Source organism: Phoenix dactylifera, chromosome 11, assembly GCF_051530095.1.
Source record: "Phoenix dactylifera cultivar Ajwa chromosome 11, Ajwa_hap1_PhDact_Kaust_v1.1, whole genome shotgun sequence".
Lineage (NCBI taxonomy): Eukaryota > Viridiplantae > Streptophyta > Magnoliopsida > Arecales > Arecaceae > Phoenix > Phoenix dactylifera.
In genome coordinates, this window is record NC_143200.1 from 5,261,779 (window position 1) to 5,282,127 (window position 20,349).

General features: G+C 37.3%; 1 protein-coding gene across 4 annotated transcripts in view; it reads right to left on the reverse strand.

The window, feature by feature from the left end:
- Positions 1-20,349, reverse strand: part of LOC103707808 (ADP-ribosylation factor GTPase-activating protein AGD3-like) — a 28,658-nt gene continuing 8,309 nt past the window's right edge. For all 4 annotated transcript variants that reach the window (XM_088706595.1, XM_088706596.2, XM_088706593.1 and 1 more), the window contains 17 exons: positions 17,215-17,315; positions 17,029-17,099; positions 16,093-16,155; positions 15,954-15,998; positions 14,738-14,803; positions 14,556-14,603; positions 13,804-13,899; positions 13,679-13,720; positions 11,254-11,469; positions 10,875-11,006; positions 10,525-10,746; positions 10,215-10,301; positions 9,793-10,131; positions 6,056-6,198; positions 5,837-5,933; positions 2,205-2,704; positions 1-569 (listed from right to left, as the gene is read on the reverse strand). In XM_088706595.1, the coding sequence (XP_088562721.1) occupies positions 452-569; positions 2,205-2,704; positions 5,837-5,933; positions 6,056-6,198; positions 9,793-10,131; positions 10,215-10,301; positions 10,525-10,746; positions 10,875-11,006; positions 11,254-11,469; positions 13,679-13,720; positions 13,804-13,899; positions 14,556-14,603; positions 14,738-14,803; positions 15,954-15,998; positions 16,093-16,155; positions 17,029-17,099; positions 17,215-17,315 (2,386 nt within the window). In that variant the 3' untranslated portion in view covers positions 1-451. The remainder of the gene's footprint in view (positions 570-2,204; positions 2,705-5,836; positions 5,934-6,055; positions 6,199-9,792; positions 10,132-10,214; positions 10,302-10,524; positions 10,747-10,874; positions 11,007-11,253; positions 11,470-13,678; positions 13,721-13,803; positions 13,900-14,555; positions 14,604-14,737; positions 14,804-15,953; positions 15,999-16,092; positions 16,156-17,028; positions 17,100-17,214; positions 17,316-20,349) is intronic.

Here is a 20,349-nt window from a genome sequence, read left to right on the forward strand (position 1 = left end):
TTGGATAAAGTAGATTGTTTCTTATACCAAATCAAAGGAGAGATCCAAATGATAACTAACACTGCATTTCTCCTCAAGCTATAGTTTTCATGGAACAAAGATATGTACAAATTTCCACTATCAGGAGGGTGTCCAATCAAGGTCGACCGAAAAACAAGTTAAATAGACTCGGAAAACAAAACAAGGCAATGTACAAGACTCACACAATGCATGCAGCTGCAAACAAAACCAGACTGAATAAATAAGCAGATACCTTACATTACAGAAGCACCAGGACCGTATCCTGCTTTCCATCCCCAGAACCAATGGAGCTATTTGATTTGTTAAGCATGGGCATCCACAAAGTCACGGGCGATAAGCCACCTGCTCTTGTAGGCCAAATGCTTTTAGCTGGGATTGACCCAAAACTCTTCAAATGTAGTTCCAAGTAATCCTCCTCTGGATTTTCACACTATCTGCTGGGGTCCTCCAAGAGAATAAGAACCTCTTCGTCTATGATGTTTCCAGTCTCTAATGCATACTGTAGGGGGGTTTTGCCATCTCTGTCAGGAGCATGTGGGTCGGCCCCTCTGCAGACAGATGATCACATAATGGGTTTATATCTCATTGTTTTATTAAAAAAAGTCATAAAAAAACATTAAATAGATGATTGATGCTTGAAGCCATGTAATGGCTCCAATTATAGAGGTAAGTTCCACCCATAATGCCGCAAGTACGTACGCACAAGAACATGCCAACTTTTAGATAATAGAACTTAAAAGAGCATATATTATCTGGAACATAAAAAGCTGCGTTCCACTTTGTGGCCTCAGAATGACACATATAACTGAGTTGCATAAAATTGTTACCTACATCCTTACAATCATGGTATCTGACGTGGGAAGGCTTTTTTTAAGACAGCTTTCATTACAAAGCCCTGGTGTAGACATCCACCAGAATCCAAATATATCATAAAACTTTATGGGATTCCTTGTTTGGCAGATGTAGGAAGATCTTTTGTTTAGAAGCTTGTGATCTACTTCCAAACACTAGATTCTGTGATCAATACTCAATACTGCCACAGCAACCGTCGTCTTAGAGCTACTCTAGAGGACATCTAGTACAAAAGAATTCCAGCCTCTTTTCATCAGTCATCATCAGTCGTAGTGATTCAAATCACTTAATGAAGAATGTGAGAAGTCAAACAAATGAAGGTGATATAACCGGGACTGTAAGTTTTATACAAAAAACAACAGCACAACACAATCTTGAAATATAATATAGAATTTCCCCTAAGCAAATAATAGGGAATTTCCCCTCGGCAAGATAGCCACAGACTCACTTTCCATCTAACGTTTATTTTTCGCTGGAGGATGAGAAATTGATAATATGATCTTGCATGGCACTGAGAATGACCTCTTACTTTAAGAACAATCAACCAATATGCCATCAGGTCTGGTCGCTTGTTGTAGATAACATAAACTGTAGCATATAGACAACACAATTCTATTGTTTCCACGTTTGGGAACATGTATAGACAAACTAAGGAGACATACATCGGAGAATATACATTAGATACCACTGCAAGAACATTACCCAGGTGCTTGATCTTTTCTTAAATGACAGACCAGTTACCAAGTGTGTGCTGTAAGTTTTTTTAACACACGCATGCTTGGAGGCAAGAGTTTTGTCTATCAGCAACTACATAACATGTTACATGGCAACAACCTTACAGTCACTACTATGCATAGGAGTGACCATACAAATTATCTAGGCAAACCATAAAGGCAAATCAAACAGCCATGATCAAATAAAAAAAAACATCTGTCCACAGACCACAGCTTTTGTACCACAACAATACTTAGAATGGTATTAAGGATGCTAACCTAATGATGAGGTCTATTGGTAATAGTAGTTGTTCATGACTGATGTCAATTCAGAAACACTACTGAAAAAATAAGTATCCTTGCATAGAGAATGAGAAGAATAATCAAATGGAGAAAAGTATTCACACAAAAAATACATTGTTAAAGCAAATAATAGAGAATAATCCATTAAGATAAATTTAATCAATTGTGCAATTTTTCTGAAAATAGTCTCTTAGAGTCAAAATCCAAGTGGAGTAGCACAATTGAGGAACTTCTAAAGATGCCATAAACTAAGTCTACAATTAAGGATATTTATGATCTAATAAAGATGTCAACAATTAAGGATAAGCAAATCACCTGGAAAGAAGTAGTCTGGCAAACAAATGTCTTCCTTTAAGAATACAATGGTGAAGTGGTGTCCTCCCCCTAAAATCAGTAGAATTTACGTTGGCACCATACTGTAAAAGGAGTTCTACCATACCCATATCTGCTGTTCGGCATGCAAGGTGAAGGAGGGAGAAGCCCACAAGGCATTCATCCAACTCACTTCTGTCTTCATTTGTGCTTAGCGAGCTAAAAGAGCTCATGGTGGAAATCTTCTGCAGGGAATCACCTACTACACAGCTAGAACTTCGATCCAATACTGCAGTTGGCTGCTCTTGCAGAAGCATTGCTTTAGCAAGAGTTAGAGGTGAATTAAAAGATCCCTGACCATACACAACATTGACATCAGCATTTGAAGAAACAATGTGGTGATATACTGCTTTCTTGTCATTGGCACAGACACTGTCCCACATCTCTTGAGCCACTATATGCTGATCTGTCTTTGATTTGCGAACAAAATCCTTCTCTGCATACTGGAGGCACAGAAAAGGTACTTCAGTATCACATTCCTGAAGAACCTAGAAACCTGTCACTAAGAACTACTTTTACAACTTCCAGTGGGCTACAGCAATGATATGTCAAACTAAAGTTAGATTAGATCAATGACACAAAGAGCATGATTTATATATATTCTGCAGAGTATGAATTACGTATTTCTGCAACATATGAAACTTGTTATTAGAACCAGGGAACAGTGCATAAAACTAGATTACATTGCATCAAAGGTACACAAATAGGAGTAGCATATGCTCCAAAAACATCCATCATGCTACTAGCACCAAGGATAGGGCAAACATGTACACTCAACCACTCCTTCAAGGAAAGTCCACATAAGAAGATTACAACATACATAAGCATATGTACCTCAGCCTTATAAATACTAATGACTAAAAAACACAAGTTGCACTTGCATGCATACACAAAGATGCATAAGTACATGCATACATACTAAAGAAAGAAAATTGTGAAGGTGTGAAGTATTCCATATAGAGAAGCCATGGAGAACCTGAAAGAGGTCCATAGGACACAACAACATAAGTTGCATTTAACAGAATAGAGCAACAAAAAGCATGGCTCAGGATGATGTAGAGCAAGAAAGAAGTAATCAATGTAGAAAGAAATAGAAGCAAATGGTCTGACAATCAACATGATTCTTCCTGAAGCACGAAGTGGGGCTTGGCCAGGACAATATAAGAAGCTTCGAAAGAAGCCAAAGGTGGATCAAGTGTTGGGCATCTCTCATAAACATAACCGCACAAGGTACAGTCATCCAGCTGTACATGGTGTATACGCTAAGCCAAGTTATTTCCCCATAATGATGTTTGACAATTGAATTAGAGGTAGTCATGGGTAGAAAAGAACATAAAATAATGCTAAAATATAACAAAAATATGCTAAGATGCAGCAAATTTAGTTCAAATACCTCAAAATTAGTGATATAAAAGAACCAGGTGGAAAAAATAAATAAAGATGAAAAGGGGGAAAAAAATCTAAACAACGGTTAAGACAAGCTACTTCACAGACCGGCTTGATAGACATGGGAAGGCATGAAAGACATTAAAGTAGCAAAAGCTGCCAATTTAGGATATCAAATATGTCAACCCTGATATACAATGTTGACCCATTCCCTATCAGCTTATGAATTGGATTCTAGTGGTTAGTTAACAAAATGTATCATACTGAAATAGAGCTGATCAAAATTCGGGCCGGACCGGGCTCTACAGTAGAAATTAGGCCCGATGGCTATGCCCAGGCCCGGCCCGGCCCGACTATCGGTCTTAAATTTTTGTCTAGGCCCGACCGACTTTATAAATCTGGTCCCAGGCTCGACCCAACAGGCCCGATTTATTTTTTGTTTGGAATCTGAAAATGGGCCAGAATGGCCCAACAGCTTAATGGGCTCTCTAAAACTTTATATATATATAGTGTTTTATATATAAAACACGGGCCGGGCCGGGCCATTTTTAAAAGTTTCCAGGCCCGACCTGATTTTTTGGTCGGGCCGCTTTTCCTGCCCAGGCCCGACCCATGGGCATTTTTTTAATGCCCAAGCCCGAAAATTTTCGGGCCAGGCCAGGCTGGGCGGGCCAGAAGGCCCGTGATCAGCTCTATACTGAAATAAATTGGACTAATTTGTTGTACTTACACAGCATGACGCTGTATAGGGCGAGGGAAAGTCATATAGGGCAGAAAGCTAGAGTTGGATGAACGGCAAAACAAATTTACATCGGGTTTGCATGCAAAAAAAAGGTCAGAACTCTTGTACAGTTTCATGTAAGCAAGAAATGATATCATAATCTAAGGAGAACTGCAGAGATGCACGAGAGGGATGAAGCAAATTGATAAAGAATGGTTCAACTGGTGATGTTGCATAGTCTCTACTTAAAAAACCCTTAATGGAGAAGAGATTAAACAACAAAAACTAGAACACAATTGATTACATTCCAAATGCAGAACACTGACAGCCATTAGAGAATCAAGGTTTAGATACAAACTCCCCTTGAAAACCAAACCAGAATCCTATTGCTTGCTGAAATTAGATAAACCTTATAGTGGTTCACCAAAGACATGACAAATATTCAATGCAGATTCGTCCAGCAAGATCCACAAAATGTATGAGCAAAGAAGAGACAACACTAACTGAAACCTCGAGTAAGAGTGACAACAGTTTGTTGGTTTGCTCATGATATAAAGATATTGGGCCTTGGTACCATGGATTTCAGGTGAAGTCATTGTGATACTTGCACTAACTTGCCATTGAGAGTTGGTGTCTCAATACATACAGGCATGAATAAATGCTGTCCACAACTATTTTCTCTTAACACTCCACCACTCACTGATGCATGACAAGACACCGAGAGCATGATGCAGAAGCTTTGCTCATAAAAAATTGTTATGTGCAAGCACAAATTCATGAAGATTATTTCAGTGACTGCATAGGTCTAGCCTTTTTAATAATAAAGTCTAAATTAATGTAAACAATGTTGCTCTATACTCCATCAACCAGATGATATTTTTCTTTTCAACTTAACTGGATTAATATTTAACTTTTAATTATGTTACTCTATCTACCAACTGCACATCCAGGCAAAATGGCAGGACCCTATCTAGCCAAATTTTCCCCATCCAAGAATTCTGCATCAATTTCAGAAGGTTGGAATTAGGTTGAAAGCCAACAATGAAATGTTCTCGAAACTTGATCAACCATAATCTGAATATTAAGCCTTTCCTGTATAGATAAGTTTTAATGATTACAACCAAGGCTGTTTAGTCCTGTTTCCTCATGACACAATTTAGGTATCGTTTCCAGGTAATAGTAATGTTCTTATTTAGGCTAACTTTTCTCAACTTGTCTCAAGAGCATAAAGATCTTCCTATCAACAGTAAAACCCTCCATGACTATGAAACTCGCTACATGCAAATGGAAAAGCATTGTCACCTAACTCCTCTTTTTTAAAAAAAATTAGTTCCTCTAGGAAAATGATTTTTCTAATGATCAGTTTGAACTTTGAAGATAGAAAGAAAGAACCAATCAATTACTTACTTAAAAGAGAAACATCTTAGTTGGATGAACTATAACAAATAAATGATTATCTTTGCAATACCTTAGCTTGAATGAACTTCTCTTTTACTGAAATAGGGTCTGAGTGCTTGGGTTTGCTGATAGCTGTCTGCTGTTGTTTCTTGTCTAACTTACTGAAACTGCATCACAAGAACATATGCAAGAAAATTTTGTTAACTTTCTCTTAGTTAATCTCTAACTATACAAGGATATGTGAGCCGAACTATATTACAAAATTACTATCTAGTCAGTATAATATTACCTAGAAATGTCTTCGCATTTTCCATTACTTGTTGATGGCAATAATTCCTCCCAGATCGAGTTGGCAAATGTATTGCCCAAAGCTTGAAACAGACTGATAACAGAAGGTTCCCATACTTTGACATCAAGAGTTAAAGATCTTACCTGCAACCCTCCACCATAAAAGAAAAACATGACTGGCAATAAGACGAACTGCAAGAGCTAATTAAATAGCAGGCCACCAGAAAAATACAAACAGCTAATTAAAAAGCAGGCCACCAGAAAAATACAAACTACTTTTTTGTTATCGTTGAGTAAGGAGTAATCTTTTTGCATGAGACAAAACTAGAATTTGAATGCATCACTTGTATCTATCCTGAACAAATTAGCACAATTGCCATTTTAGAAACGACAGAAGTACATTCGACCCGAACCAAGTGGTTTTTTCTGTACCAAACCAAACCAACGCCAAGTCAAAATGAGTCAGCCGGGTCAGGTTGGTTCGGTTATAAAACCCCTCCCCTTCCCCCGATTCACCACAATAAAACCTCTCCCCAACACCCCACCCATGGTTTGGTTTTAAACCCCCCCCCCCCTCCTCCTCTCATGATGGTTCAAGCCTCCCCCTTCCCGCCGACAGTTTGTGGGCACACTGTTCCTCCTTGCTCGCGACCATTCAAGGGTTACGATCATTCGAGAGCATCCTTATATCTCTTATAAAATGTTCAAGGATTTCAATGGTGCCAAACTCACACCCTCTCAGCCGTCAATTGTAAACCCTCGGCCCTCCCCATTCCCCTCACCCCCCCTCCCCTTCCTCTCTTACTCGACTAGACTTAGGGTTAGGGTTTAGAGGGACCCTCCCACTTCCTCCCACCACCACCCCTTCTCTCGTTTAGTCCCTCCCCCCTCCTCCCTATTTTCAGTGTGCCCCAGAATGGCACGATATGGGCCCGTACCGAACTAGTCATTAGCTAATATGCCCTCCGTCCTCTGATACCAGTTCAGTGAACCTTGATTCATACCCTACCCATTTCTTTTAGTAAAAGAATATTGCTGCAACAATTACATCTCAAAATCTTAAACTTGTTCTTTTCCTTAATTCAAAAGATTCCAAATAATTGGTCAATAAAAGAAGAAAGTTCAAAAGAGGAAGAACTTAACATATCAAAATGGTAGTAACCCTACATAAGCCTCTTTATGTGGTACGCATATCCTAAAAGAACATATTCTAAATCATTATCCATGATGCATTTTCAGAAAGCATCACCTCACATGAGGTGAATCTCATAAAAGCCAACTTTAACAATGAAACTACAATAACAATAGTTTCTAAACCGAAAATTCCATAACTAAATGTTTACAAAAACTATAGTAGGCTTGATCCAATGAGGTCTAAAGTTGATAAATCAAAGGAGTTAGAAAATGTTAGCATGGCTGCTTCTTCTATTGCCTTCATGTGAATCCCATATATGCAACATGTGTGATGTCCTGCTTACAGGTGGAATGAATATCCTGATAACTACGTTGCCCTCATACTCTAGCTGCTGTTTTCACTGAAGTGTAGGGGCGAAAGTGGATCGGATATTATCCATCCAGATCCATTTCTGTATCCAAACCTACCCAAATATGGACAGATTATGGCATCCAACTAACATCCATAGCTGTATTTGTATCCATCAAAACAAAAGCGGATATCAATATAGATACATATATCTTGATCCATATATGAATATCCAATTCCATTTGCAATTCTATTTCTGTTTAGTTTTATATAGCTCTCATAAACTTCAAAGGAAAATAACAGCTCAACATATCTTTCATTTAATCAGTTTTCCATACAGCGCCATCTCCAAATTGGTGGATTGCATGCTAAACAAACAGTTTTTTACTCCAAAGTATAAAAATTACTTGGCAAAATCATTAGGATCCACTAGAAAAAGCAGATGATTAAGAGAATAACTATGATTTCATTGTTTTCAGTACAATTATTTGCTTCCTTTAGAAAAATAAAAAAAAGGGAGGCTTATATACCTTATATTTTTATTTTTTGGATGATTATTTGTTTATTTTAGAAAAGCAATAAAAAATGTTGGGAGGCTTAGATGCTTAGAATGTTTTAAAAAATATAAAGTGGAATAATATTTTAGCGATTAAATTTAACCCCAATTTCACATCAATATCAGTATTTGTCAGTATCTGATTAGTAGTCAAATCCATTTAAAACAAACAGGGATACAAATTTTACCATCTGACTAATTTCGTATTTGTATTTGCCAAACAAAAATGGATTTGCATATAGACAAACTGAAACCTGATCTCTGTTTTCAACCCTATCAAAGTGGTTGCAATCACCAAAAGCAGTAAGAACTAATTTAGGCCATAGTTTTCTGCTTGGAGTTCCTGAAGAAGCCTAAGCCTACAGGTTGATCATCTGACGACAGCAAAAATCCAGCAGAGAAAGGCTCTCCTCCAACATCAACGAAAAGTAAAAGAACAGATATTTTCAAATGTTCTTGGAAAGCAAATGTTTCTTCCATGAGCTAGGATGTAAGATGCAAGATAGTTTAAACTACCATACCTACCATGAGGCTTGTTGGCTATCCAATTCAGCATTGATGAACTCTAACATCTATAGCATTAGCCAACCATTGGAGAGACCTAAATCTGCCTGAATCAGTTTGGCTGGGACCTTTTTTCTAGAATCAGTCAAATCATAGTTTATTTATGTTATTAGCAACTTGACCCACCTACAAAACCTCCTTCAAGATTCTTGGTGATTTACCCAATCTCTTGGGATCAGCTACCCAAAACTATGAATTGGTTTGGGTTGCCTGAGTCCATAATTGTTTCCCATATTACTGGTTCTTATGTTCTAGGAGTTTTGCATTGCCTCATCAATTTATCATCATACTTGTACCTTTTTATTATTATTATCGGTCTTCCAATACTATTTTTTGGTTAGTTATTGGATTGCAAGCTCCTAGCTTGGAATTTGGGTGATTTTCGTACTTTGAATTATTGATCATCTTTTATCAGTTATCTATTGGCCTGAAAATGGCAATCCCCTCCCTAAAAAAAAGGAAGAAAGAGGGGGAAGAAAAATCTTATACTCTGTTTTGTCCTTTTGGAGAGTCTTGGATTTACATTCTGGCAAGCAGATTCTTGGAACCCTTTGGTTTTCCATCTTTTTTTTTTCTTTTGGCAAAGTCATTCTTAGGATTCCATTTGCTAGGTTTTCATATCTTCATGAGCCATACAAATTCTACTTCAAAATAGGATTTCATTAGCCCTCTACAAGTCAGATTACACTGGCTTCTTAATGTTTCATCTTCCCAACCCATCCATATCTAGCCTTAGACCCAGCATTTAGTTTTAAAAGATATGCATCTTTTGCCAGTTTTAAGGTCAATCTTACCAATAGCCTTTTCCACTTGGGAGCAGCCCAAGTACCCTGACAATATATAAGGATGTGTGCCAAAGGTGAATGAATTACAATTTCACTGCTCAAGAGTTTCAAGATAAGGGATAAGGAAAGCAAAAGAATTAATATATTCAGGAATAAGAACTTAAATAACAGTTTAAGCCAGCTGGCAAAAATTCCAGTTGTACAGTGATGACAGGTTAAGCATACACAGAAGGATGTGTGTCTGAATTGTGTGTCTGAATGCACATGCATTTGTGACTCCACAAATACAAGTGGGAGCAGTCCAGAACAAATTTCAAAATATGTATGTATGGTGCCAATCTTTTGCTTACCTTAGATATATGCACACCAAGATTTCGATGAACCCCAGAACACTCGATGCATACCAGAACGCCGAGGTTTAAGGATGCCCAGTCAGGCTCAGAAGCACCACAGTCAGCACAAGTGTCATTTCCACATACTTTTCTTAGCACATCAATTGGTTTCTCGTGCTTTGCATTGAACCTATGCTGTTGTGAGCTTCTGCCAGAACGCTCACAATGCCCACTCATAAAGTTCCTGTCCAATGAGGAGTCTTCATTTAAGTGATCAAAATCAGATGAGCTACCAAGTGAGCTACTTTCACTGGCAGCTCGATGATGGCCGCTGCTTGTAGGGCTGGCGAGGAGGCGCTGAAATGAATTTGGGACAAGCAATTAAGATGAAGCCATGAAGTATGCGGTCATGCAGCAACATAAATGTTCTCTTTACCAACCTGTTCAGGTGACTGGGAGCTCAGTAGAGAAGCAATAACTCCAGTTATTTTTTCAATCCAATCCATCTGGTCCATTGCACTCTCCGCCTGCATCAACATACATAATCAGCTAGCAGATAAAATATAGACTCCACTTTGATAGATACAAGAAACATTGATGTTTAATAATGACAAACACAATCAACAGTATAAATTCATTTTAAGCAATCTAATAAGTAATAGAATTTGCAGACCCAATGTTAGCAGCAGTAGTCATAACAAGTAGTAAGAGAATTATAATTTTACGTTTTATGATGACTTAGCATTCTACCTGCAAAGTGTAGTTCTTCGCCGGTGAAATGATCCTGAAGCAGAAACGTAAGTCTGATTGGTCTGCATCAACTTTTATCGTTGAAGTGAGCAGGTTTACAGTATGACGTGCAACAGATTTCTCATCATGTACACCACCATGATAGTGAGAAGAGAACCACCGGCTCAGCAATCCAGAACCATGTTCAGATGAGTTGTGACTTCTCTGACTAGAATGAGCTCCCTAAAATTACACAGTGCATGTTAAGAAAGACATAAAATATGAGTTAAAACAGAGCAAATCCAGTCAGGTCAAGAAAATGATAAAAGAAATTACTTTCAGTAATTTCATTAAATACAGTAAGGACCTACAGATGGTCTGCTCCACTGCTTGCGATAGTAGTATAGCATTCCTCGACTATCAAGGACAAAAAACCTTCTCTTCCAATCACCTCTCAAGTTTGATGAACGTTTTGAAAGATAACCTTGGCGAATAGTTTGAACCTGCAAGATCATATCAATAGTGGTAATGCCATTAATTTAAATAATACAAGTATTTAGCCAAACAGAATTAACATCAACCTAAGCAAGAGGTATTCAAAGATATTTAGTTAACCAAAGAATAAGCAGCATCAAAAGTTTCAAAATCATGGCATTCAAATATAGCTAAGGTAGCAACCAGTTTAATTTTTTAGCCAAAACATAATGTACTGAGAGCTATAAAAATTGGAATTTAATCAAAATATGTCACCTTTCCCTTTGCAGCTGACTGCATCACAGCCTCTATCATTTTATGAGAACTTCTGCCAATAGCTTGTATGCCATCTCCATTAGGAGAATCATGCGACCCATTTGAAGACCATCGACTTTCTCGGTCAATCTGCCTTTTGAATTCTTGCATTCTCTCAATAAGAGCCGCCTGCTCATAGTTAGACCGTTCTCTTGATTGTTGTGCATAAGCCAGAACCTTTAGATAATATGTGCACAAGGATTTTAGTACTCCACATTTTAGATTATATAATAAATGTGTTTTTTTCTTGGCGTTAAATGTTAGCTTGAGTAGCTGAAAAAAGTAGGAAACCAAGCAGACAAGATTTATCGCTTAAACATAGGACTTACACCAGCCCAAAGTCTAGCCCAAGGATGACGAATGTGGGTAGGAAAGGGCCAGTCTAACATATGCAGCTAAGAATCATAGTAGTTCAGCAAGGACAAAGAGCTCGAGAAATCTTAATATAGTTAATCACAGTCAGGACTGCTCATCTTACATGTGCATACACAGATTACTATTAGTAATTACTGATTAGAACTCGTAACAGTAGAGTAAGATTTTCCTTGACGTTAGATTGTGCCTGTGATCTGAAGTTTTGAAACTTTTTTGATAGCTAGGACCTATGATTTGATGATTGTAATACCAAAATAACTATACCTGAAATTTACAAGGACCTACATTTAAAGACCCGGTCCAGTCTGGCTGTCCCAGATTGGACATGTAAGAATCCGGGTCTTGGGGCAGGTCCAGGACCCTGCTACATATAAAACCAGTAGTCCTAGTTGGTACCAGTTCGTGCCGGCCCGTACAGACTAAGTTGGCGACCAGGACCAGCCAGGACACATGAAAAAACAAAAGAGAGACATATGCCTCTTTTATTTTCCCAGTTTGTTTAACCTATATATATAACTTCAAGAAAAATCTTGACAGTGGGCCCCAGCCCCTGGGCCAAAGATCCAAAGTGAGGTACTGTACCAGTACATTCTCTGAAAATAAGATGTAACATTACAAGGAAGAGAGAAAAAGAAGCCAGAGAGCAGATCATGGGCACCATAAACCCAATAGCAAATTGGTGCCTATACCGACACCATAAACCTAATCATCGGCTCAACTAACCTACCCTAATTCTTAAATATGACAAACAAACTCTAAAAATTCCTCTAAGCAATCATTGGAAAGAACAAATGACAGAAAGAAAAGAAATGGTGTTCAGTGACTTACTGATATGCCAATCCATCCCGACCCAGTTGCTAACAGATGACAGGTCAAGGACCAAGATTTAAAACTATGCCTTCTACAAATATTCAACAAAATAACTATAAAAGCTTAACCATTCCCTTAGCAGTAATAAGTATGTGGCATACTGGTGTTAGCTGTTTATTTTCCTCCCAGGGTTATTAAGTTCTTTATGAAATTTTATTTCACATCTGATTTCTGGCATTCTAAAATCCATAAATTATTCGTGTAACCAAAAAGATAAAGGAAGCCATCAATTCTAGATATTTTCATAACAACTATGGTACAGGGTGTCTCAAGTCCAGTTCAGAAGTCAGATAAGTAGAAGCTTAAATTCTCTACTTAAGTTACCCAGACCACTGGAGGATTCTACTAAGGCTTTGGCATATACAGCCTCAAACTTATATAGCCAGTTATATATAATAGAAATATAAGTCTTAGATAGGAAACTCTATGAAATTTAATGTTATTCAATACAAGTATGTGCTCTTCCCCTTTTTCCCCTTCTCAAAGCACCCATTCATGCTCTGCACTAGGCTACTAGGTTTTAACAAACCTCTCTATCTTTTTACATAATGACAAGATTTATGAATATACAACAACAAACCAGAGATATGTAAAGATCAGCCTAGTTAATATAAGCAACAAAGTTTCTAACCTTCCTTCCCAAAGTTTTAGCAATAAATCTAGTAAAAAGCTATTTTTTCCAACATCCACATTCATGTGGTGAGTAGAACCATCTACCAACTAAGCCATTCTGGTAGTGATTGCAAATAAACATAAACACCAGAATGACGTTATGATTTTCATCAAAACAAAATGCAGCAGATGCATCACATAACCAAATTTATTTCGTATATGGAAGGCAGGTGTTTCAATTTCATCATGCATAACGCATGCAGCGTAATTCTGAAACCTAACTCTCCAATCAATATCAGACAAAAGTTGGATGAGATAACTAACACTCACAATGGAATTTTTGGGAAACTTACAACAAGAAATGGTTATCATGAAGATCTGTACATGCATTTTGGAAGATTTCTCAGTCAAAAGGTATAAACCATTACAAGCATCCAGCAATGTTGTATGATTATGAATATAGCCAATTTCTCCAACCATATGAATGCAAAAGTAGCACAGAGTTAGAAGGCATATGCTTAAAATGAACCTGGTGGATGTATGGTTCCATCTGATGCAGTAGTTCATATCCCTGCATAAATGGCCATAAAAGATTAAAAATCACTATACTAAGATGGACAACAAAAACCTGATAAATCCAACCACAAGAATTACTTGTTTGAAATAGCGAAGATGAGCATCCATTGTTCCACTAACAGCCTCTAAAAATTCGAATCTCTTCTTTGCCTCGATGTTTGAAAGAGCAGTAACCTGGGCATTCATAAGAAATCTATCTTAACATGACACAATATTAATTATTATACATATATGAATATATATACATATATATACATATATATATGTATATATGAATATATATACATATATGAATATTATACATATATGAATATTTATACATATATATATATATATAGCTAGACTTAGCTACACTCGAGTAGATCTCCACTTAGATCAGGTCAGGTCTATATTGAACAATGGAAATCCCACATCGAAAATCCAAGCCGTTGGATGTAACCTACTAGCTTTAAACTACTTACACACCAAAAATTATGCGATTTAGAGATCTCTAGCCTATACATCAGTGGTCAAAAAATTGGACAATCTAAATAACATCAAATTGTCTATATTTTTTCAATCACTTGATGCATAGGCTGGAGGCCTCCAAATTACAAGATTTTTGGTGTGCAAGTTGTTAGAGATAGTAGATCACATACAACGGCTCGGATCATCGATATGGGACCCACATCAACCAATCTAGTCTTGACTAGATCTAAATGGAGATCCACTCGAGTATCGCCAAGTCCAGCTCTCTCTATATATATGTGTGTGTGTGTGTGTGCGCACGCGCAGAGACATGCAAACACATTGAGTACATAAGGATAAGTTAGATAGGGTGATATAATTACCAGACTAAAACGGGCTTGTTCAAATGATGATCTTGCACTATGGAGCTCCTGGATTATGTCCATAATTAATTCCTTAATTAGTAAGAGGACACTCAGAAGGAAAAAATTGCAGAACTTGGGATAAATTACTCTCTCATTATATGAAAAAATCACTTTAATATAGAAAAGTATACGGTAATTACATCCTCTAGGACAGTAGCTATGTCTGCTTTTGTGCCTTTCTTCAGTGACAGATACTTCTCGCGAGCCTATCATACAAACACCAGAAACTGTCAATGTCAGATTCATAACAAAATATAAACAATATTCCAGAATCAATAAAACCATTAAAATCTAGTCGCATTCAATAGGTGAAAAGCTTATTTCTTGAACTTCCTTGAAAATCAATTATAATAATGATGAAGTAAGTCAGAATGGCTGAGCAATGTCAAATAGATCCACCAAAAAGGTAATCAATATTTTTTATTTGTTCCTGCATGAGAGTATTCACATGGAGAGGTGTTACAATCAGTCGCCACTGTAGGCTAATCCAACTTGATGTTTTTCTTGAAAGAGATCCAGGTTTGTAATTTGTATTTCACAAGGATTGCATAACTTAAACCGATTAAAAGAAAATTTGGCTTCTGTGAACAATTAGGGATCCTGGATATCTGTAATATTAATAAAGTGCCATGATTTATTTATTCAAAAGATATGGTTAGATTTATCCTTCATGCCTTATTCATTTTATTCCAACCTTGAAGGAATTTTGAAATTGGCAAAGGGATTAAACAAGCTCCTATTTTCTAAAAGTTATTTAAAAAGTCTAATTATCGTTTTAATTCTTTAACATTTCTAACTTAAGGTGGGCAAATCTTATCATCTTTAATGACTTAACATGGTTATTAAAAATAGTTAAGTTATAACAAAAAAGATGATTTGGTAGCCCTAAGTTATGTCTTCCACAAGTCAGCCAGGCATTCATCTCCCATTATAGATTTTATTAAGAACAGAATCCAATTATAAAAACAAAAGTACATATATGTGCTGGTTCCTGGAGATATTTTATTAAGATGAATAGTTCGATACTTCTGTCCATTAGCTCCACTTAAAGCACAATCATAACATGAACCACCATCAATTAGCCAAAGTTTTCTGGGTCAAATCTCAACTTCATTTAGCAACAAAGCAACAATGACTAATTCAACACAACAAGTTGAGGAAATTGGTAGGCTAAAGAACACACCACATAGTGAATATAAACCATCAGCCATGGCTAGACAGGTATGCAACCATAATAGATCAATTTATACTCTTTTCACACTTTTACAGTAAAGTTGCATAACCATCTGGCACAACAAAAATAATAGTTTGTCAAAGACATGATTAAAATATAAAATAACAATCCTACAAACTGACCTGATCATAGAGAAGGCTAGCCTTGTCAAAACGCTTACGGGCATCCTGCAACAAGATGAGAAGTATACAATGTATAGTTACAAATGCTTGCAGTCATAAAATTGCAAAGCTTCTAGGAAACAATAGACAATAAACATGCCTTGACATCATGCAGATCAATATCTACAAATTGCAGCAATCTGTCATTTAACATGTGCTCGACCTGTATGCAAGAATATCAGAATATCAACACTAGAAGAAGCAGAGAAAAACATAATACAAAATACAGTTAAATAATATCACTGAAACATGAGAAACAGGATTTGGCTTGGTCAAGGTGAAAATATCATATTAGCTCAAGTTGGCACTGGATGACTAATTGGCTGACTAGAGGGTGAAATGAAGCAGCTTACATATATCTTGGTGGATGATGAACCAGTACTTTAGTTGGTAAATATAACAAAACTATCTACAAATAGGCTTCTAGATCTTACTTCACCAATCAGTTCTGAAGTCATATCTGGCGAGAAACTAGACTACTTCAAATCTTTCCTCATTACTTACAGGTAAAATAAACTAGCAAGTTGAGCTGTGCAGACAGCAGGAGATAATATAATCGTCATAGTGCAAATTAATTAAATTTAAACCTCAAATTGGCAAATATTGTTAACCAGTTATTGCAAGCATTGTCTTATAATCTTGTGTCTGCTTAATATATCTACCCCCTCTCTAACAAGATTCCGGTAGAACTCATTTTCCACTAGTGCTTTTCAAGAACTTTCCTTCTTTGGGGTAATCTCAACTTTTTAACAAGATATAATTTCTAACATAACATAGTTACTTTAAAAAAAAAGGGACAAAATCCATACTTATACGATAGCGGGTTGGAAACTCTAATATCATCAATAAATGTTATATTATTCGGCATTGTGAGCAAAATAAAACATGAGAAAAAAGCTCCATCTTGTGGACCCATCTGTATGAAGATAGATTAAAACACTACCATAAAGATAGTTATTCGGGTGAGAAGAAACTAATAAGGGGGAACTTATTTCTGTTCATATACATCTTGAAGCATATAATTTAGGCACTTTACCTGGGAACGTAGGACTTCTTTATATGTCCCTATTTCTCTCAAAGCAATTGTAAATTTGGTCATAACAGGTCCTGCATAAGAATTAGATAACCAGTAAGCAAGTAAATCAGATAATCTTATACTTTCTAAACATCAGTTTGAAGCAAACAAAAAAATTGAAGGCAAAACAAAATTTCCAGGACTAACCTCCAAAAGCAACACTAATGGGGTCATTGTGCCCTCCTCCAAATGTTTCGAGAGAGCTTGCAAAAGCTATATCCCCATCATATGCCTCACCAAGTCCTTCTCTGGAAGTCAAGAGAAAACACCATTAAATATTAAAGATCTAGAAGGCAGGACAGAAGCATGAAAAAAATTCCAATTTGTAATCATATGCCAATCAGAAGTGTCACTGTGATAGGGTGAGTTAAAAAAACATGCACACACACATAAACACACAAACAGAGAGACTAGAATTGCCTACTGCATTACCTTGAAAAGTTTGTTAGTAAAAATGACCAGGAATCGAAAAATCAAATCATTATCAAATATTTTACCGCAAAGAGACAAGTAGCTGATCATTATCAAATGCATAAGCTTTTTTCATGGTTCAGATAATTCAAAATAAACAATATGATAAAAGTGGGGAAAGGCAATTCACAAAATTTATCTCAAGCTCCAAAATTAAATCTAAGATAACTAATTTTGCGTAAGAAAATAATTGTGATGCTATAAGCAGCAAAAAAAGATTGTGTAAAAAGAATCTTAAAAACAATTACAGGCCTGAAACTACCAACTTCCATTCAAATACCAGAGCAGTACACCGACAAGATTTGAATCAACCATGCTATCTGAGATTCTAGACAACTTTAATCCAGCAACACATACAATTGAAATAAGTGGGCAGGTAGTGTGTTAACGGTCTTCATGCTTTATAGCAAGGGATCATAGATGATTATCATCAGAAACTGCTAAAAAACCAAACTTGTCCCTTATGGATTAGAATCAAAACTCTCTCCTGGGTAATTTCTATATCCCATTAAATTTTAATGTGAATCCTGGTCAATTGTTTTGAACCTATTCTTATTCTGAGATTAGGAAAGGGTGGAATATTGTGCAGCATGCACTTTGGTGGAGATGTCAAAAGAGAAGAATAGGACATGAAAATCCAGCCTCATGGTTGAAGCAATGCAGCATAATATCATTTAAATGCTGCATTTGGAATAAGGTGCAAGAACTCTATTCTTAGAGTGACCCTTGATTTCTTTTGAGATGATTGTTTTAGATCCTTTAAGAAATAGAAATTGTAATTATCAACTTGATTTTGGCAGAACTAGCAAAGTTTGTGGTATCCCTGCATGAGGATAGATCTTGCATGCTAGAACATTAACACCATTCAAAATGATTGGGATGTATGGATACGAATTCCTTTCCTTCAGGAAATTAAAAGATAAGGCTAATTGGAATTCTTAGACCTGGTCAGATTATGAAATTATTAAATATGACAATGAAGTCCATTATATTTGAAGCACATTTTCCAATCTTAGAAGCAGACTGGTGGATGCAGCACAGAGAACAACCAAGTGGTGCAGGAAGATTGTTTTTGAGATCATGAAGTGCTTTAGAGTCCTTGCTGGTATGGGCGTCCAAATATGTTTATGCATGTATGGAGATATGTATCTGTGTGGATTTTATCTGATATTGCAATTCAGACTAGAATATAGCTGAATAAGGATATAATAAACGGATTTGTATTCTCATCTCTATGCCTCCATATCTGTATATGAACCCTATTTGAACACTTCATATATGTGTTTGACTAAAAATATGGATAAGCATCTACCAAAGGATAGGGCATATCCAGTTCCACTTCCACTACTACAATTACGTTGTTTTACAGTGATTGACAGTACACATGGTCCACATAAGGAGCTGAAGGTAAGCGCCTTTCTCGCCCTGCGCATTTGGTTGGCAGGATGCCTAAGGGTACTTGGTCTGGTCTTTCAAGGATATTTGGTCCAGTCTTTCAAGGATATTTGGTCTGGTCTTGCAAGGATATTTGGTCTGGTCTGATTGGTATATTTGTTGTTCTAAATGACGGTACTCGAAGTCTGCCCACAAAAACTTCCATTTTCTATCTCCTATGCCTAGATTCTTCCGTGCAATTTCCTGGCCGGAATCGACCTCTGAATCGGATCACCTCATGGCTTTTGAATGACAAGTGAAGGACCCCTACAAGCCTTTCTAAAGTGTGGCACACCCAGGGAAGTAGGGGGGTGTGCAAAGCCTAGAGAGGCGGAAGCGGCAAATCGCATCAAACGAGTTCTCCGCTTATACTCAAATCAGGTAATATCAATCTCGTAACATTTTCTGATATATTTGATAGTCGCCGACATTTTCTTAATCTTTGTTATGGTTGTTGAGGCTGCTGAAGCAACTATTAGGCTAGCTATTGTTTCATTAATCCATCGGGGTTAATCCCTTGGTCGACGGCTTTGTTATAGAAAAGGGGGTGGTAGTGGGTTCCATGCATAGACATAAGAGACAATCAAGGTTGACAAACAACCATGATGTTACCATTGATGACAATGGCAATGTCAGAATTCATGTGGTAATGAGAATGTTGTTGGAGTTCATGAGAAAGGCACCATTGTCTGTTCTTACATTTAATCATGACAACCAAACAATCGATGATTAGGAGTTACACAGATGGCATGCATCAGTTACTATCATGGAAGGTGATGGTAATTATCATGGAATTGTCACATCGATGGCATCAATACTTTTCCCAAAAAAAAAAAAATAGTATTGCAAGCGGCCACATTTTCCAAAAGATAATATATGATTATGCCGCTCATCTTAATATTTATCAATGTTGCAAAATGAGAAGGAACATCACCATGAATTAACACATGGAATGTTGTACCGCCCTTGGTTCAAGAAATCTAGCAAAACAAGGGAGAGGGAGCGGGGGCGGACTGTCACGATTCCGCACCTTGGTTCAAGAAATCCAACAAAACAAGGGAGAGGGAGAAAGAGATAGAGGAAGAGAGAGGGAGGAAACGAGACATAGAGGAAGGAAGGGAGAGGGAGAGGGAGGGAGAGGGAGGGAGGGCCCTGTTTTCGTGCGGTCGGAGAAGAGGGGACTTGAAAGCCCTCCCTCCCTCTCTCGGCCTCTCTCCCCCTCCTTCTCTCTCCATCCCTTCCACTCCCTCTCCCTCCCTCTCTCTCTCTCTCTCTTCAACGAAACAAGGGCACCGCCCCTATTTTCATGCGGCCAGAGGAGAGGGGGCTCGGAAGCCCTCTCTCCCTATCCCTTCCTCTCCCTCCCCCTCCCTCCCT